Source organism: Astatotilapia calliptera, chromosome 7 (assembly GCF_964374335.1).
Source record: "Astatotilapia calliptera chromosome 7, fAstCal68.1, whole genome shotgun sequence".
NCBI lineage: Eukaryota > Metazoa > Chordata > Actinopteri > Cichliformes > Cichlidae > Astatotilapia > Astatotilapia calliptera.
This window is the reverse complement of record NC_137428.1, coordinates 60,275,250-60,294,418: the sequence shown is the minus strand read 5'-3', so window position 1 is coordinate 60,294,418 and position 19,169 is coordinate 60,275,250. Positions and strand designations below refer to the sequence as shown.

The following is a 19,169-nucleotide window of genomic DNA, read 5'->3' as shown; positions in this document are numbered from 1 at the left end:
GCTGACTTAACAACATAAACTATGCCTGCTGTAGAACCCATTGCGAACAAATTACCAGTATCATCTATTGGAAGTAGGCATAGAAATTCATAAATTTATAGAGAGCCACAAAACCACTAAACCATATTGTAAACTTTGTTGTATAAAATTGGCTTAAATGTTATTTTTAAATAGTGTTTTTTTAAACTAACTTAAACATAATCATACATGCCAGCAGCAACAGCATTAGAAAAATATGACCCGTCTCATATTTAGGATTCAATGTTTTGAAAGAAACACACTCTATATTTTATTTAATTGTATCTCTGTTTGTAGATTTCCCTTTCACAATCCTTAGTGAATGAAAAGGGACCACATACAGTTGTTAAAGACTCCTATCAATATTTGAACAGCAGTAGCTGCAAGTTGTCCTGCCTGTGGGACTCCTGGGCTCCTCAGCTCCGTAGCATGTAACTTATTATCTAGTTTTCTTATCTTACCTAGTAAGGTCTCCCACCAATCTCTAAATGAAAAAACGTATTTGTTTCCACTTAAAATAAATTGTCCTTTGGATAATTGTAGAATCTACTGTAAAATATATAAGGGCCTTGAGGCAACTGTTGTTGTGATTTGGCGCTGTATAAATAAAACTGAACTGAACTGAATTGAATAATACAGTCAAGAATAAATATAACTCACATTTAGCCATAAGACTGTTCATTTGCCTTTTGAGAGAGTTCACAAATAGGCATCAATATATGTTGATCATCTTGCATTCCTCCAGCCTTGTTCCTCTTTCCGTGGTGTCGAATCACCGAGTGAATTCAGCCCACAGTGTGGGAATCGGTATATCCTGGTGTGAGTCAACTCTCCTCAGACTGTGGGTCGATGGTGCTGACTGAGCCAGGACAGCTAATAAATCACCTCCTGCTGTCCTAAAATGGCGGGGTTGTGATTGGGAAGGGGAAGGGAGCCGTGAGCAAGGGTTAATGAATACAGGCCACATCGATCTGCTTCCACCGGCCTTCTCTCTCACACCATCCACTGCTCTACTCTCAGGCCAAATGCTGCTCCAGCACTTTTATGACCTGCCACACTAAGCACGGGCTGAGTTGCGAGGAATACACAGAGGTAGGAAACATCGAGCACTAGTAAAATGCAATGGTAATGGGTAATACCATCAGCTAATTACAAGTTTTAGCTCAGGTGGTAGCTGTAATTACTAAATGAGGTAAAGCTGTGTGGTTCAAAAAGTTACATAAAAAGTTAAAGCAAAGAATTTTCACAAGAATATTATGCATGTGTTATCATTTCTGCATATTTGAATATGCATGAGTATGCCAGGTTCCAAATAATGAAAAGCATGCAAACCTTTGTGCAGACACCTATGAACTCTCTAATTTGTTATCAGTTTGCTGTGACTGTGCGACTATGCTAAGTCAAAATGTTGAATATGCTGGCCATGTGAACAATAACCAAAGTAACTGCATAACATCCTGTGTCTGCACATGTCTGTGTTAGTGTCTGAAGCCTTAGTGACCGGTGGTGACTGAGGTAGTGTTAGCGTTAGCGACTTGCAGTAGCACAATTTGCATCAGCCTATCAGAGTTTTTAGCAACAGCAAATCTGTTTGGTGCTTGACCTGGGGTTCAGCTCACAATGACTGTCTCCATCTTTTAACCCTGCAAAAGGAGCAACTGTTACCAGTCATCATCTTTCAGTCCACATAGTTAAGGGCCTTTTATAGTCTGGTAAGAGCAGCAGAGTTAATGAAGTGACAGCATTGCTACAGATGACTTGAAGCACATTCAGAGCCGCCTAGTGTCATAACTTGAACCTTTGGTGTTGTTCGGAGAACCCTCATAGACTGATTGGGCACTACATTTACACTAAGTCACAAAGACTTATGCATCAATAATTAACGTTATTCAACAACCAGTTTGTCCACTGGGATGATAGCAAGTTGCTTGTTCAGTACTGACCTGACACATTGTTGTCATTCTGTTATATGACACCCAGCTTTTAGGCCAACACATATTTGCACATTACTCTTATCTGTGTCTTGCACTGCCCAAGACATTTCATGGACTGTATTCCTTGTTCTGAGACTTTCTGCAGTACTGAGTCTTGTCTGTCTTTAAACCTCGTAAATAGCTTTTTTCTCTTTGGGGTAATACGGGCCAGAATATTGCTCCTCTTTTCCATGCAATGACTGATTGTAACTGGGTGGAGTTTAAACTTTGACAGATCTTGCATGAGAAGAGGGATTGGCCCTGTGCATTTTTTTGTAATTCAGGGACTACCTCAACAAATATTTAAGAAAGATCTCTGACACAGCTTTAGAAACCATACATGTATGGCCAGCTGTGACTGAACACATCAGAGGATAGCTTTGTGTTTCTGATTACTGTACATTCTAGTAATGTTTCCTGCGTGTTTCTATGTTTGCTTCAGTAAGCAAAAGCATATTTTTTAATCAAAGTTTTTCCATGTAGTGCTGATATTACCATAAGGGGATGATTTGTTATGGATATGCTCAGAGGTGTTTAGCTCTCTTCTCAAGATTCCTTATTTTTAATTCTTTGAAGATTTCTTTTGAAAATGAGATTTTAATCTCTATGAGACTTTTGAATTGGATAAATAAAGGATAAACAGAACAGAAACAGAAAAAAACAGCAAGTGGTCCTTAAGCGGATATGCAAAATAAAATGTCTAACAGTATATGTTAGTAGTAGGTTTAAAATATAAGGCTACTGACTGGCCTGCATTAAGAAAAAGAGCCTACAAAATAACAGAATAATGAAGGCAATAATGACAGTGCATGACAAAAGAGATCAATACATCTGTGATCAGTGGGGAAATAGTTTCTGATTTACACACATATTTGCCTCATTAGCCACTCATGTCATTAATAACTATGAGCCAAAACAGCTTAACAACTCATAGCTGAAGTAAATTATCTTGGAAAAATGGTGCATGTCCATACCTGATATAACTTTGACAGTTATTGACCAGTCACTTATTATATGTGTGTTGGACATAATATAAATGTGCAGTGCAAAGACCTGAAAAACTTTGACAAGAGCCAAATTATTAAGGAATGGGTGCAAGCACCTCAGTGACAGCACATTTTGCAGGGAGCTCCCAGTCAGCAGTGGCGAGAACTGTTTACACTAACAGAGATCTAAAAGGAGCTCAGCCCTGAACCAATGACAATGTGTTGGAAAATGTGCTGGGCTTTTCACAAATTGCTGTGTCTCAAACTCCCAACTTCCAGATTATAAAGGCCCTGCTGCTTATCCAATGGTGCCAGAAACTACAGAGCTCCTGCAGATGTATATTAGGTGTTGGCAGTTGTAGTATTTCTGGTGTGCACATTGTCAAAAACAAAACACAGACTCTTTACTTAATTCATTCCTGTATAACAGACCCTATTATTTATTTTAGGGTCTAAAATGTCTCTAAAAATATTCACAAGCTCTTATTTGAAGGATAATAATTAAATAGATAACAATTTTTTAAAGGGGTTAGGGTTAAAATGTAATTATGTTCTAACAGAGTAAGTTACAGCTAACTACACTTTCATCAGACTGCGTATGATGCACTGCACACTGTATTTTTATTTGCAGATGGCAGTTAATTCTGGACCCAATTTCACATATTCATAGGAATGTATTCAGCAACTGTGAATGACGTTAGCCTAAAAATATGAAACAATATAAACAGATTAAAAAAAAGAAAAGAAAAAAACAGACAGATGACAAGAGAACCATAATGACATCAGGACACAACATCATATATTCAGTGTCCTAACTGACCTTTCTCTGGCCTCTGTAATAGCATTAACACAGCAGTTAAAACCATGGCCATCAATTATCTGACCATCCTTGTTTGCACCATCCTTAACAAATAGTTTATAATTTCCGCATGCCACTCAACATACTCTTCCTCTCTCTCTATTTCTTTTTCACCTCCAAAGTTCGTTTTAAATCACAACATCTAATGGGAATAGAACAGGCGCATGAGCTGCATTTGGCACATTGTTGAAATTCTCTTCCAAGCTACCTGGCTTGTTACCTCTAGAAACACAGATGCGAGTGAGTGTTTTTTTTCAGCCTTTGTTTTTTATCTGTTATTCCAGTCTTCTCAAAGTCATTCTTTGATGCATAAAACAAAGTGAGATATAAGTTTCATTTATTCCCTTTGTTGCTCATGCAGTGGTTTTACTCCTAAATATTGTAGGGCGATGAAGGACAGACATGATGGTTAAGTTGATGGCATTGGCCTCACTCCTTACAATTTTGTGATGATAAAAATATAACAAATATATATATATATATATATATATATATATATATATATATATATATATATATATATATATATATAACACAAAAATAAGAAATGACATACAATGTGCATACATTTTGTTGCTGACATGTACATAGCAGTGATTTGCTTAACAGTGTAAAGCAAATCACTGTAAGACCCATACTCATGCATACTGTATCCATGTGCTTTCAGTTTTCTGAAATGGAGCAGATAATTGTTTTTTGCTTATGACACGAAGAATTAGGATAAAACTGTTGAAATTGAAATGGATCCACTCTTTACTATTTTATTAATAACTATCCAAAAGATAAAGCTGAGCATTATCATTTATTTAGTGTGATATTTTATTTATGTTTACATATGTTAAACAGGGGACCACATATAAACACAAACATTAAACCTTTGGTATATTTATGTAAATTACAGCTTACATCCATTTAATTTATTTATGATTTTTTTCCTCATTATGGTTTAATACATGCGCAAGTTTGTCAACAGCATCTTAACGCAATAAAATGTTGCGTTTATTTTCATAAATTGGAATTGACTGTACCTTTTTGCAGGTATGGTGCCCAACAGCAATGTGCATGTGTAAGGATGGGGAGGAAGAGAGAGGATGTGGTCATTAACCAAAGGCAGTGAGGGAGATTCCTTCTCCTGCATTCAAATGATGCTTAATCCAACACTATCAACACGCCTCTCGTACCTCCTACTCCTCACTCATAATCCTCATCTTTCTTTTGCTCCTGCTCTTGTGCCATTTTTCTTAGGAGACTACAGTGCAGTACTTTCCCTCATCCGTCTCCCTCATTCTTCTTCTCTATCCCTATTTATCTCATTTCTTTCCTCTTTCTATAGGCTTCTTTCCCCTATTTCACCAAGGACATGAATATATCTCCTCCTACCCAGCCCCCCCCCCCCCCCGTCTCCCGGTAAGTCTCTTTTCCTTCTATCTGTCTGTCTTTCTCTCATCATTCCCAGAGATAACTGCATGCAAGCGCTTTCATCTTTCTCCTCCCTGAAGAGAAGACTGCCCAGCCGACAGAGAAGCATGGTCAGCGTTTCAGTCCTTTATGATGTCACAACCCCCCCGATCCAATACCCTCACTTCCAAAACACCCACACACATAATACGTCCACACAAGTGACACAATAAGAAAGTCAAACCCATCATAAGAAAACAACTCTGTTTATTTCCCCCTTATGGCATCAATAACAAGTGAGGAAAACACTCCCAAAACTGTGCTTTACAATACGGACAGCTGCATCTCCACTGGAAAACTCTGGTGCACTGTTTCGCTGATGAGACAGAGATAGAGAGAGAACTAAAGAAACTCTAAAGTTAACCTAGAAAGTCTGACCATTTGTCTCTAAATCATAGATCGGAATGCATTTTTCATTTTTAACAACTGGTTGTGAAGAGCTGTGTCTAGACAGATGGCAGGAGAAGGGACGACTGGCACAGGTAAAGTGATCCAGAGAGCGAGAGAGAAGAAGGACGGTGAGGGACAGAGCATGTGAGAAACTCTGACACAGAAAGAGAGAAAGAAAGAAAGAAAGGAGAAAATGGTTATTGTGAAGGGAGGGAGATGGGGGAGGAGGGGAGGTTGTATGTGTTAATACACAGGAACACTGCATCAAACCAATGCACTGCTCTGAGGCTGGCTGAGCAGCTATGAGGAGTGCGTCAGCAGTACATTCACGTTCCCACTGAAGGACAAAGGGAGGGGGCAGAGCGAGCATCTTAGCTGCCTGCAACACCGACACACATCGAAGGGGGGGAATAGAGAAAAAAGAGAGATTGGAGAATAAACAAGAAGAGGAGATGTGGATTAGAATGCTGCTCCTGCTGTTTCTCTGACGGTGGGCTGCCTGTTAGAGCGCTCGCGTGCCTCTCCATCTCTCTCTCTCTCTCTCTCTCTCTCACACACACACACACACACACACACACACACACACACACTCTCCTTCGCACACTCTATCTTTTTCTTGCTCTTGATCTGTCAGTGGTTCTCTCATTCATTCTCTTTCGGGCTCTCTTTCCCCTCTCTTTCTCTCTCTCTCTTCTACTCTGGCTACTGCAGTAGTCCACCAGCCAGCCGCAAGTCTGACAGCCACACACATGGCTAACTGCCACAACTTACTACCTCAGTCCTGGAGAAAAAACTAACAAAAAAGCAAGCAGAAGACCACTGCAGGACGCAGCCTGGGGGACAAAGAGCAAGCGGAGAGAAGGATCCTCAACACCATTCTCTGCTTATGGATACAGATACGGAGCCCACTTCCACACACATCCTTCAAGCGTAATCCTCTCTGCATTCTCTCATTGCAGAAGAGGACAAGAGTGCTTTCTCTCTCTTCCGACAGCCTTTTGCGAAGCTCCAACAGTGCAGCGTATCCTCTTCTACACCCCCCACACAGCGCCACCATCTCTCCCACCACCCCCACCCCCCCTCCCCCCAGGAGGAATAGACGGATTACTGCTAGCTGTGCACACAGCAGCCTGCAGCTGCTCTGACCAGGGCCAGCCCAACATTGGGAGGAAGCAAGAGGAACACAGAGGAGGAGAGGAGAGGAGAGGGGGATGACTGTGCCGGGAGTTCTTTAGCCTTTTTCTGTCTCTCAGTCTCTGTCACAACAGGGCTAATCAGCGACCGACAAGCCCTTGGCAAAGTCACAGTGAGGGAGGTCTCTCACCCAAACAGGCGACCAGCCGGACGAGCCAACACATGTATCAGGACCTGACAGAACTGAGGATTTTTATTCATTTCACTTGGTCACTTCTTCTCTCCTCTTCTGTCGTGTTTAACTGCGTTATGGATCGTTGTGATTTATCTATAGTGCAGCTGCATTTTGGAGTCTGCTGCCTAGCAGAGGGACAGTTGGTGGGGGCAGAAGGAATCTGGGCACCTGCTAAGCCTTCATGGCCTTACTGCTGTCTGTGAGTGTTTTCCATGCTGCTCTCAGTCTTTAATATCAGGAGCCATTTTGTACCCTTGGCTAATAGAGGGCCACACTACTTTCTTAAAAAAGGAAAAAGAAGAAACCATCTATCTCATGCCATTCTGTGGAAAGGAATTACACATGAATGCTGTATGTGACTGTTGTGCTTAACATTTGGAAAGAGGCAAAAAGGAGGACTTTCAAACTAATGAGGTACGTCACTGAGACTGTTACTCAACCTATTTCTTACATTGCTGCATTGCTTTTCTTCTGTTTCTTCTCTTGTATTAATCTCTCTCACTCTCTCTCCTTATCTGTCCTCCTTTTTTTCCCCTTCATTCCCTCACAAAACAATTTTGATGCAGCATCTCCCTGCACTGTCGATGGAACTTTGGAGCCTTGAGTTGCTCCAGCCAGGCTAGGGTGGTCTGTCATTTGGTGTGTGCCATATCCCCCCACCATGCAGAATAATGAGCCCTCCACACCATGAGTCCTCTGGGCCAGGTTAGTGTGCAGCCTACCTGGAATGCAGCCCTGCTCGCCGTGCTTTCCCTCATGGTGCCTGCCTTCACTATGTGCCAGTCCACAGGCCCTGAGTTCGGCTCAGCTAAGCCACAGAACTGTCCAGGTGTGTGCTCCTGCACTAACCAGCTCAGCAAGGTGGTGTGTACCCGCAGAGGGCTGATTAGGGTTCCTCCTAACATCCCAGCCAACACCAGGTACCTGAACCTAATGGAAAACAGCATAGAAACCATACAGGCAGATACATTTAGACACCTGCATCACTTGGAGGTACTACAGTTGGGCAGGAATGCTATCAGGCAGATTGAAGTGGGGGCCTTCAATGGTCTAACCAGTCTCAACACCCTGGAGCTGTTCGACAACAGACTGACAGTCATACCTAGTGGAGCTTTTGAATATCTATCAAAGCTTAGAGAATTGTGGCTTAGAAACAATCCCATTGAGAGCATCCCCTCTTACGCCTTTAATCGTGTCCCCTCACTCATGAGACTGGACCTGGGAGAGCTGAGGAAGTTGGAGTACATCTCAGATGGCGCTTTCGAGGGCCTTCACAACCTGAAGTACCTGAACCTGGGGATGTGCAATCTGAGGGAGTTTCCCAATCTTTCACCACTGGTGGGATTGGAGGAGTTGGAGATATCAGAGAATGTTTTCCCTGAACTGAAGCCTGGAGCATTCCGTGGCCTCAAGAATTTACGTAAACTATGGATTATGAACTCTGCCATTACTATGATTGAAAGGAATGCATTTGATGACATCACAGCCTTGGTGGAGCTTAATTTAGCCCACAATAACCTGTCGTCTCTCCCCCATAACCTCTTCACCCCCCTGCAGTATCTGGTGGAGCTACATCTTCATCACAACCCATGGCGATGTGACTGTGATGTAGTGTGGCTCTCTTGGTGGCTCAGAGAATACATTCCCACAAATTCCACCTGCTGTGGACGCTGCCACACTCCAGTCCACATGAGAGGACGCTACCTGGTGGAAGTTGATCAAACAACCTTTCAGTGTTCAGCACCATTCATACTTGATGCTCCAAGAGATCTTAACATTTCAGCAGCGAGGGTGGCAGAGCTTAAGTGTCGCACAGCTGCCATGAGCTCAGTACGATGGCTTCTCCCTAATGGAACTGTTTTGACCCATGGCTCGGCTCATCCAAGAATATCTGTCCTTAATGATGGAACGCTTAATTTCTCCAATGTTCTCCCATCAGATACAGGTGTTTACACTTGCATGGTGAGCAACATGGCAGGAAATTCCAACGCCTCGGCCTACCTAAACGTCAGCAATGCTGAACTCAATACATCTAATCTGTCCTACTTTACCACTGTAACGGTGGAAGTTTTGGCGCCCACAGTGGAGGAGACCCCTAAACCCAAGCCCACTGTCCCTGCATCACCCTCTGTATTTCAACCTGTCTTTATCTCCACACCTACTGTGCTATTTCAAAACACTCAGACTCCAAGGCAGGTATCAATTCCCACTGCCAGAGTCCCTAGTGAGCCAGCTGCCAGCCTGGATGAGGTGATGAAAACCACCAAAATCATTATTGGGTGTTTTGTTGCTGTTACCTTGCTGGCAGCTGCCATGTTAATAGCGTTCTATAAGTTGCGCAAGAGGCATCAACAGAGAAGCACCGTGGCAGCAGCCAGGACCATAGAAATCATACAGATGGAGGAAGAAGTTCCTCCTGTTCCACCGCCCACATCTGGATCTAGTGGCTCTGATGACACAGGTTTAGTACTGCCTACACTGGTGGAACACAACAGCAACACCTTTAAGCCTGGGTATGTGTCCTCCTCATCCCGCCAGGGCGGTTACGGTGCCCATTGGACTCAGAACAACTCTCTTCACCGCTCTGTTAGACAGCATCACAGCCACATCAGCACCATTGCTGATCCCTACGTCATTAAGACTACTCATGGCAAGGACAAGGTTCAAGAGACCCAAATCTGAGTAACGCTCCCTATGGATTTATGTCTGACTCTGTCCGAACCTCTCCCCTCATCTCTGCTCACCAGTCCATGCAATAGAATGCACAAAGAACAGAACGGTAACTTTCTTTTGTACAGAAGTGCAAAACAGAGACATTTTTTGTTTCTTGTACATGCCTATACATAAGTATATAAATATGAAAAAAATAAATAAATATATATAAATAAAACTACCGTCAGGCAGTGGTGAGACATGCAAATTATATTAGAAAAGAAAGTAATTTGAAACTATTTTCTAATAACTGGTGACTTCTATTTAAAAAATGGATAATTAATTGCTTTTTTTTTAAATGAAAAAAGGAAAGTTGTGATGTCTAGCATAGGAAAAGAGGCATTTAGTTTGTTTTCGACCATATTTAGGAGGCAGTAAGAAGCTCTTTGCAAAGGCACCAGTTTCTAAATCCAGCCCCAAATGGAAGCTCCAGTTTTAACTGTGCCAAATATTATATGCAATAAAATGGTATTTCCAAACTAAGGAGTTTAAAAACACACAAAGCAAATTCTAGATAGATACAAACATTTGTCCAATAGCAGCATAATGGCACAGATAGATTGTGCTGTTCAGTAGCTATCAGCCAAATGCTTTTGGACTGCAGTGAAATTCTGCAGCTAAGGTTTAACCCTCTGTTCGCTGGAGTTCAGCTGCGTTTATTTGACAGTGCCAGTGCTTCTTAGTTGTAGCGTATCTAAACATGTTTATTTAGTGTGCACATGATTCCCCTCTGGTTTAACTGGCAAATGTGGAATGCAGGCTAATAACAGTTGTTGCAAATATGTTGTTCTGTTATTGTTTGCATTTTGTATTATTTTTTTCCCTTAGGTTTTGACATGCTTCTTATTGGCTTGTGTAGTGTTTAGGGCTAATTTAGTAATGCATTACAGCAGTTGCCTGACTTGTCTCCGCAAGGGCTCATTCCGATGCTAATTTTTCAAAGGAACAGACATGTGGTGAAGTGATACAGGGCTTTGCTGACCATTCTGCTTTTGGAGAAAACAAAGAGGGTTGAGTTAAAACAAAATGAATGTCTGATGATACCGGGACTTTTCCATGGACTACATCGAAAAATTACTTTGTGTTTCTTTTTCTTTTAATGTTTTATTTTTAGCAACACTATTTTTATGGAGAGACAAAGGAGGCTATGAAAAATAAAATCTTTGGTTTGTATTTCTCTAATCAGAAACACTTTCATCTAATGTTTTTCTTTTCTTCTCTCCGAAAATATTTCCATTTGTGTGTAAGTTGTTTAATCGTAAAGGCTGGAGGTAGTATTGTAAATCGTATCTTAGCCAACACCCCCATCTTACGGTCCTATGCATTTACTTAGTGTCTGCATGAATGGGTCTTTAAGTAACTGGTGTACAATGCTGCATTATACCCCACAGTGGGGCTCTATGCAGGTCAGATAGGCTGTTGGTCTTTGATGCCTCAGCTTAGTTCTTAACATTGATTTCTCAGTGACTGTGAAGGGAAAAAATACATGTATCCCACAGTTCTACGGTTTGTGGGTTTCTTTTCCTTACGCATTCATCCGCAGGTCATACCTCTTACCTGAATGTGTCATTTATGGAACAAAGAGAAATATATTGGGGGTTTTAATGATATGAGTCCAACATTATTTTTCTTCAGCAAAACAAGTATTGCATTCCAAATGCAGTCTCAATATATCACTTAAAAATGAGAAAGCAGGCATATTTTTAGTTTAGTTTTTGTTTTCTTTTCTTTTTGCAGATGCTGTATGTGTCAGTGCATTTCTGAGCAATCTGGTCTTGACATCACGCAGCTAAAAGGCCAGCTACCATAAATAAGCGTGGGCAGTCTGTGGTGACTGAAACGGCTTACCCATGATGTTATACTGTTGCTCTTCATACAAACACTCATCAGTCCTCCTTATTTCATACTGATTTTGACAGATGCTGTTCGACCCTCCACATTTCTGGTCATTTCAGACTTTTATGTTGCAGTGAAAAAGTGCTCCTGCTGAGACTATTTAGGGATGAAGAGGAAATTAAAGTATGACCCTTTTGATAATTATGGTACATGTTGAGTTGACAGGAACACCAATGCTTCATTTTAAAGCTCCAGGCCAGCCATCCAAGACACTTAATAATTGGTTTTAAAGGTACTGGGTGATGTAATATATAGATACTTAATTTACTATGACATTTACACTAACGTGACTGCATTACAGTTTGTTTCTGGTGCAGTAAAAGAAAACAGGAACAACAGCTATGCATGGTTTGAAATATAGGTTGATTGAGGGTGAGTTTTCTAAGGATAAACTCTTGTAAAAGGAAAATTTTTGAATTATACATATTGTTGCCTCTCATCCAAAGTCGAGCCTTTAGCCCCCTGTGACCCTGAAATGGATAAGCGGTTAAGAAAATGGATGTATGTAAACAATGCTGTACAATATGTTGCAGGTGTTGATTAAATACCTCCAAATTTTTGAAGGTTTTCTAAATTCTCAATGGACAGTGAGGTGCTTGTGTTTTCTGGCAGCACACCTGACAGTGTCCAGGTAAGGAAGGGCCTCAATAAGCAGATGCAACTCAACTGTTTCTTCAGTTTCCTCAAGAAAATGCAAGGATGATCGACTACTGAATATTCAGGTGCCAAACAGAATGTGGTGGCTGTTTTTTTGCGCTGGCAAAACAGAGTGTTCTTGGTTGTTAGAGTATGTGTGGGTTGAAAAAGAGCAGACTCTTATTATTTTCCCCCAGCACAGCATGGTTCTTTGGCCGTGCTTGCATCTTCATAAGAGGCTACTGGCTGTTTGCAACGCCTTTAATGTGCCTGATAACCAGGCACATATAAACATTGACAACTACTTCCTTTCTTCTTCTTTTCTTCCTCCTCCGTCTCTTCAGTGTTAAGAGCAAAAGCAGAGGAAAGTCAGAAATCAACTTAGTACTATCAACTATTCAGTCAGTTTGCTTCCCTCTTGCTGTTTTTGTTTTTGCTGTATGCCGCCTTGTTGTAAATAAGATAGGAAGATGGCGTGCCATAACTGCTGCCATCTCTGACTGTTTTTCAATTAGTGATTCAGTATGAAATAGATCGTGTTTGAAGGTTTATAGGCTCATCTGTTTGGTACACTGATTTGCATACGTCATTTGAACCCATTTGCTTTTTCCTTCTTTTTTATTTACTAAAAGGTTAATGATAAAGTCAAATATATGATTACTTTTTTTTAAGGAAGCAGCGTGTCACTAGCTCTTGTTCTTGCTTTACACTTTGCAGGATATGGAGGTAAGTAAAAATAATCTGTAACTTGCCACCATATGGGTGGATCTTATTCCAACTTGATAAGATCTGCAGAGAAACAACTAAAAGGCTAGGATACGGCTCTATAAGGCTGAGGGTTTGTTTGAAACATGTCCTTGAGCCCATAGATCCATATCTGTTGATGAAGTCTCTTGCAGAAAAAAAGTGTTGGTCAGGTGGCAGAAATGCTGCCACAGTCTCTCCATTGACTGATGCCTTTTTGTGCCCACAGAGGGATTGTAATGACCCTTAGAAGTGAGAAATTGTCAGGACTCATCCTTCTCTCAACACTTGATTTATCATACTGCAAAGCTTTGGCCTGTGTCTTTGTTTTTTTGTTTGTTTGTTTTTAACTAGGGCAGAATGTGCACAAATTCAAAAGATTAAAAAATGTAAGGGAATTAATAACCTTGAATCACATTGTCAAAATAATATGTACAATGTTTTGCAATTTCACTGGCTATTGGTTTTGGATCGAGGAAAAATGAATACTGTTAATACATCAAAGAGAAAATGTAAATGCGAGAGAAGACACAGCAGCTTATATACATATAACCAGATAAATCTACAGTTAGTTGACAAATAAAAGGCCAGTGCAAAAGTTTGATTTTCGTTTTTTTTTAGTTTTGCTAGATTGTATTTTGTGTTGCTGCAATTTTCCCACCAATTACTTTTTATGATTAAGCAAAGTACCGCAGGTACATTAAGCTAAGCCAATCATAAACTATATTTTCTGATTCAACTGCCAAGAAATTGTTGAAATTGTTGATGAGCCCTCATACCTCCACTAAATGAAAATCTGAATGTCTTCCACAAGGATATGTGGATCTGGATTATTTTATTTCATATTAATGTATTTTCTTAGAACATCAAGATGTCCCAGATTTTGCCTTAATTTTATATATGTTTTGCATATCAAACAAAATTTCTAATTGACCCCATCTCACCTTACATTTGTGAATCATATTCCATATACTTAAGTTTTTGATGGTTTCTAATTCCTCAACGATGCTGTGTACACCAGGTGAGTGGCCTTCTTCTTTGAAATAATGAAATAATGCTCTCAGTTTTACTACACCACTATGAACAAAGTATGCCAGGTTTCTCCTATGCAGTAGAAAAGATGCGAGACTTCATCAGGACATTCACTCAGTGTTGGTCTGATTCAATGAAGAACATTAACATGTAAAGCCCTTGTGATATGTATACGTATACTAAATACGATTCCACAAAAAGGAAATAAAAAATAAAACATAAGGTAAGGTGTCACTACAATTATATTGCCTCAAAGTAGAGACGCAGTTTGCATCCTACTGAACTGCACTGCATTGTATAAGTCAGTGTCACTGGAATGTAGGCCACGGTACTCTCTTTGAACCACTGCAACTCAGGACAAGGGATGGCAACTGGAGGTTGTTCCTGAAGGTTTAATTCTCTGTCAGTCCATCTGACACTCTTTATTTTTTCCGAGGGGTGTATGTGTCTGTGTGTAAGTGCCTGTGTATGTGTGTGTGTGTTTTCAGTGTCTTCTAGAGTCTGTCATGTTATTTTAATCCCTCTCATTCATGACTATGAAGGTAAAAGTGGAACTCATGCATGATATACTGACAAGCAATGTATGCTAACAGGGAATCCTAAAGCAAGCAATAATGCTAAAAAAAAAAGTCATATTTGTGGACAGGCTATATTACATTCTACAGAAATGTAGATACTATAAGTAAAGATTTGGAGGATACAGTTTGGACACCATTTGACTGATTTAATCAAGGTGTGACTTTTATGTCTGCCACAGAAAATAGCAAAGTGTATATTACAGGTATTTTTCACAGATCCCATCTCTCTCTGAAAAAGAAACAAAAACAATTACATCTACAAATACAGAAGATCTTCTGATATCACAAATAGAAAGCAAAATACCCGACATGTGTACCCCTAATCTTCTTTATTCACCACCAACTGACCCACACATGATGTGTGTGATTGTATTTGTTTATGAGAGTATTACAAACAGTTATCTAGACCACACCGTACATTATGATTACCTGATTTAGGGCTTAAAATAACTGCTTTAGGTAAATTTCCTCTGGGGGTGACTACATAGCACTGAAGGAAGAACTGGGCTGTTACACAGTTACTCAGGGATTAAGTAAAATTAAAAGAAGAATGTTTACATTTGAGATTACATCTCAAATTGAGCCCTCACAATACACTGAGATTTCAGGTAATACAAAGCTAAATCCCTTTTGTCAGCTGGTCCTAAGACTTACTGATCAAATAACTATATACCGTTCAACTTCAAACCAAGACTGCATTCTAACCCCTAATCCAAAGTTGTTGTTTTTTTATCTGAAGCATCAAATAAACTCAGGACGAAGCTGGGAGATTCAAGTAGGGACACTATCTGCAGTGGCCCTTACTCACATCTATGATGTGTTCTCCCTGCTGAAGAGGAAGAAAGAAAGAAAGAAAAGTGGACTGGAGTTAAAACTCTGTGGTGTTGCTAGGTCAAAGACAGTTTTATGTACAATCCACATGAATCAGAAATTTGCGTTATCACAATGTAGAAAAGATGTTAACCATCAGATCAAAGAGTCTGTATCCCTGCACAAGAGGTAGAGACAAAGCTGTATTTCCCCCTTAAGATGACAAATAGTATTAACAGCATACCTTCACGCAAAAAGGAGGACACAAGTCAAAGCAATAAAAAACGATTATGTCAAAATAAAATATTACATATTTAAAACTCACACACATACTAACAGAGATTTGTCTTTCTTTTCATTCATGTTCTTTTCATTTTAATGTGGTTATTAATTTTATTTTACTTAATGAATTGTGTTTTTCTCTTTCCCTCCTTAGTTTTTAATTGCATCATCCTTCAAGCTATGGCAGTATTGTCCACATGACGTTCACACCAGAAAGAACATAATGAACTGAGTTGAGAAAAACACAATGTGATAGTCCGAGCAAGACAGAGAGAGCAACAGAGAGATTTTGGAGAAAGTTCAGGTGGTACAGACTTTTTGAGCTGCACCAAAGCCAAAACGCCACTGAAACACTATCTATTTGAGCTTATAGGTTCATCAACAGACTCACTGTCACATCTTCACAGCTCAGCAACAGTTCTGGCAGTTGCATAGATTCAGTTGGCTTTTTTTTTTTTCTTCTTTAAACTTGACTTCCGCCTCTTTTCTCTTTCATTCTATCGACCCTGCCAATAACATCCAAGGCCCCAGGGTTGCTATGGTTTCCCTGGATTCCAGTGCAATGGTGATTGGCTGTTGAGGAAATTGTGGTAGACATGGAGCTGTGTGAATAGGGAGCTTACTGTGACCCTGACAGAACGCACTGTATTCATATTTACTTTGAGGACCTTGGTTAAACAGCCACTCGAAATAAAGCTCAATGGGCCTACTCACTGGCTGGTATGTGCTGAGTTCATGTTGTGGCAGATAGAGGAGAATGATGTGAAAAAGGAAAAAAAAAATATTTATAATGTTTTTTACAAATCGCAAAAGCAGAGCTCTACAATTCATTCTTATGTGACACACGATGGAAGGAAGCAATTTACCAATTTTTTTTTTACAATTTAACAAAGCAATGACATTTACAGTAAAAATGCAACAAAAAACACTATAATAAAGTACAGATGTTTTCTGTACTATCTTAATAACTAAGAAAACATACTGCAATATGTGCCAGCAAAAATGGGATGTATGAGACTCAAGAATATTAAATTGCAGACAATAGCTGAAAGAGGAAAACAAAGATCTCTTTGTTAATACAGTCAAGAGTGGAATACAGCAACACACTGTAACCTGTGTTTCTAAAAGTTGGATCTCGGTAGTGCATAGGATGTGAATGTGCATACTACTATGTACTCCTGCTAAATTCTCTAAATTGTAAATTGTCATGGGAAATTGATAACGAAAAATTGCACTGTGCTTGTGCTGTGTGTTCTAAGTGTGTTATATCAATACTGGATGTTGAATGCATTGAATCTAAACCATCTAAGATGTAGGATGAGGAATGTGTGAAAGTGACATGAGGCAGCACTCTAAATAAACTGAGGCACACCGATTTTGACTCACGCTGTAATAACACAAACTCTAAATATGTAAAAAAAAAAAAAGCAGCGGGCCAAATTGCTGGTACTGCTCCTTGGAATATTATTTATTTAAATATTAGTTATTTTTTGTGTATATAATGTGGGAATTATTTATTTATTTATTACTTACATTGTAAAGTAGCTCCTGACTCAAGGACCACTTACTATTTTACGCGTATTCCTCAGTAGATACCACAGTGAGTGGCGGGCAGTGTTGGTCAAGTTACTTGAAAAAAGTAATCAGTAATTAATTACTGATTACTCCCCCCAAAAAGTAATCCAGTTACTTTACTGATTACTTATTTTCAAAAGTAATTAATTACTTAGTTACTTAGTTACTTAGTTACTTTTTAAAAACACGATTTACAACCTGAAGAGGTGATAAAGTGATAGATCTTTCAGCCCAATTCTACTTTTTCTACATAATCCATCATACAAAATGTAATCAAATGGAAAAGTCTCTTTTTAAAACTTGTTTTATCAGTTTTAATCTTTTAACTTTATGCATCAAGCAAAACATTTAATTATATGCAACATTCTCTGACTTGAATAAATTAGTTTAACATTTAAACCTATTTTCTACACATTCCAGCACATAAAATAAAATATTTTTTGTGTTTTCACTCACTCTTTCAAACAGATGCAAGTAAAACACAGCAGAAAATAAATAAAGTCAAAGACTCAGCGGTCCTTTTGCTCTATTTTCACCTGTAAAGCAGGAGCAGGGTAGGCGGAGGGTTACCCTGGTGTAGGTGTGCTGCGGTCAGTTGAAGAATCCGCGCGAGTGTCTCTGTGAGTTTCCCATTACGTCGTAGCTACTCGGTGCTTGCTCGGAAGTTTAGGGGTTTTTTTCGCTGTAAAAAGAAGTTTTCTTCCCACGCACGATGGACGCTAATGTTTTTGTCACTTTTTATGGAATCAAACTCAAAGTAAGGTCAGTACTTCCACACTTTAAACGCTGCACGCTCATACTCTCTCCCGCACTCGATATATGATCCATTGTTGATCTGCACACAGCTGCTGTCACCAACGTCGCACTTGCTTACCTCACTGTCATGAGACATTCTCGCAAAAAAAATCACGGTTTTAGTAACGCAGTAACGCAGCGTTCCTACGGGAAAGTAACGGTAATCTAATTACCGATTTTGCAATAGTAATCCCTTACTTTACTCGTTACTTGAAAAAAGTAATCAGATTACAGTAACGCGTTACAAGTAACGCGTTACTGCCCATCTCTGGTGGCGGGACACTGGTAACCACAATAATCTCATTCACCTGTAAGCATAATTACATGTAGCATAGCCCATATGGGTGCATCAGACATACAAAGATGGCTGCTAATTAGTAACCTACAAATAAATACTTGGTCAGTCTGTTAGTACATATATAACAAGTCATACTGTAGGTGAGGTAGCTGTATTGAAAATGCTAAGAAAGGAATCAACAAAACAAATGGTCAGGATGTCCAGTTCAACTGGTCAAATTAGATAAGGAGCCTTGGAGAAAGCCACCAGTTGCAGTCAAAGTAGCCTATACACTCAGCCACTTTGTTAAGTACACCTTAACAAAGTAGTTCTCAGGTTGTACCTCCCTTTGCCTTCAGAAGTGGCTTAATTCTTTATAGCATAGATTCCACAGGGTGCTGAAAACATTCCTCAGAGAGTTTGTTCATTATTGACACGATAGAAACACAAAGTTGCTGCAAGTAGTCAGCTGCACATCCACAATACATTCAGACTGAGATCTGGTGACTGTGAGATTATCGGATTTTTGTGACAAGCTGGAAGCAGCCCTCAGAAGATGGGTGCATTGTGGTGATAAAGAAATAGAATTGGTCAGCAACAATACTTGTGTAGGCCGTAGCATCCAAAGTGTTTCATGAAAAGATGTCCTGCATCACCACCAGCCTGCACCACCTAGCACCACCGCCAGCCTGAAACACTGATATAATCTTTATGCTTTCAGGTTGTTTCCACCTATCATCCAGATGTTGTAGCAGAGATCATGACTGATCAGACCCAAC

The 19,169-nt window shown here is 39.9% G+C and overlaps 1 protein-coding gene across 1 annotated transcript; it reads left to right on the top strand.

Moving 5' to 3' along the window:
- The first annotated feature begins 6,006 nt into the window (after positions 1 to 6,006).
- On the top strand, positions 6,007 to 13,642 carry lrrc4.2 (leucine rich repeat containing 4.2). Its single transcript, XM_026176114.2, has 2 exons — positions 6,007 to 7,467; positions 7,620 to 13,642. Exon 2 carries the CDS (start codon positions 7,741 to 7,743, stop codon positions 9,733 to 9,735), a length of 1,995 nt encoding a protein of 664 aa, XP_026031899.1. The 5' UTR covers positions 6,007 to 7,467; positions 7,620 to 7,740; the 3' UTR covers positions 9,736 to 13,642.
- The last annotated feature ends 5,527 nt before the right edge of the window (positions 13,643 to 19,169 follow it).

Excerpts from the sequence above, each read along its gene's own strand:
- lrrc4.2 (XM_026176114.2), top strand. The coding sequence starts at position 7,741 with ATGAGTCCTCTGGGCCAGGTTAGTGTGCAGCCTACCTGGAATGCAGCC.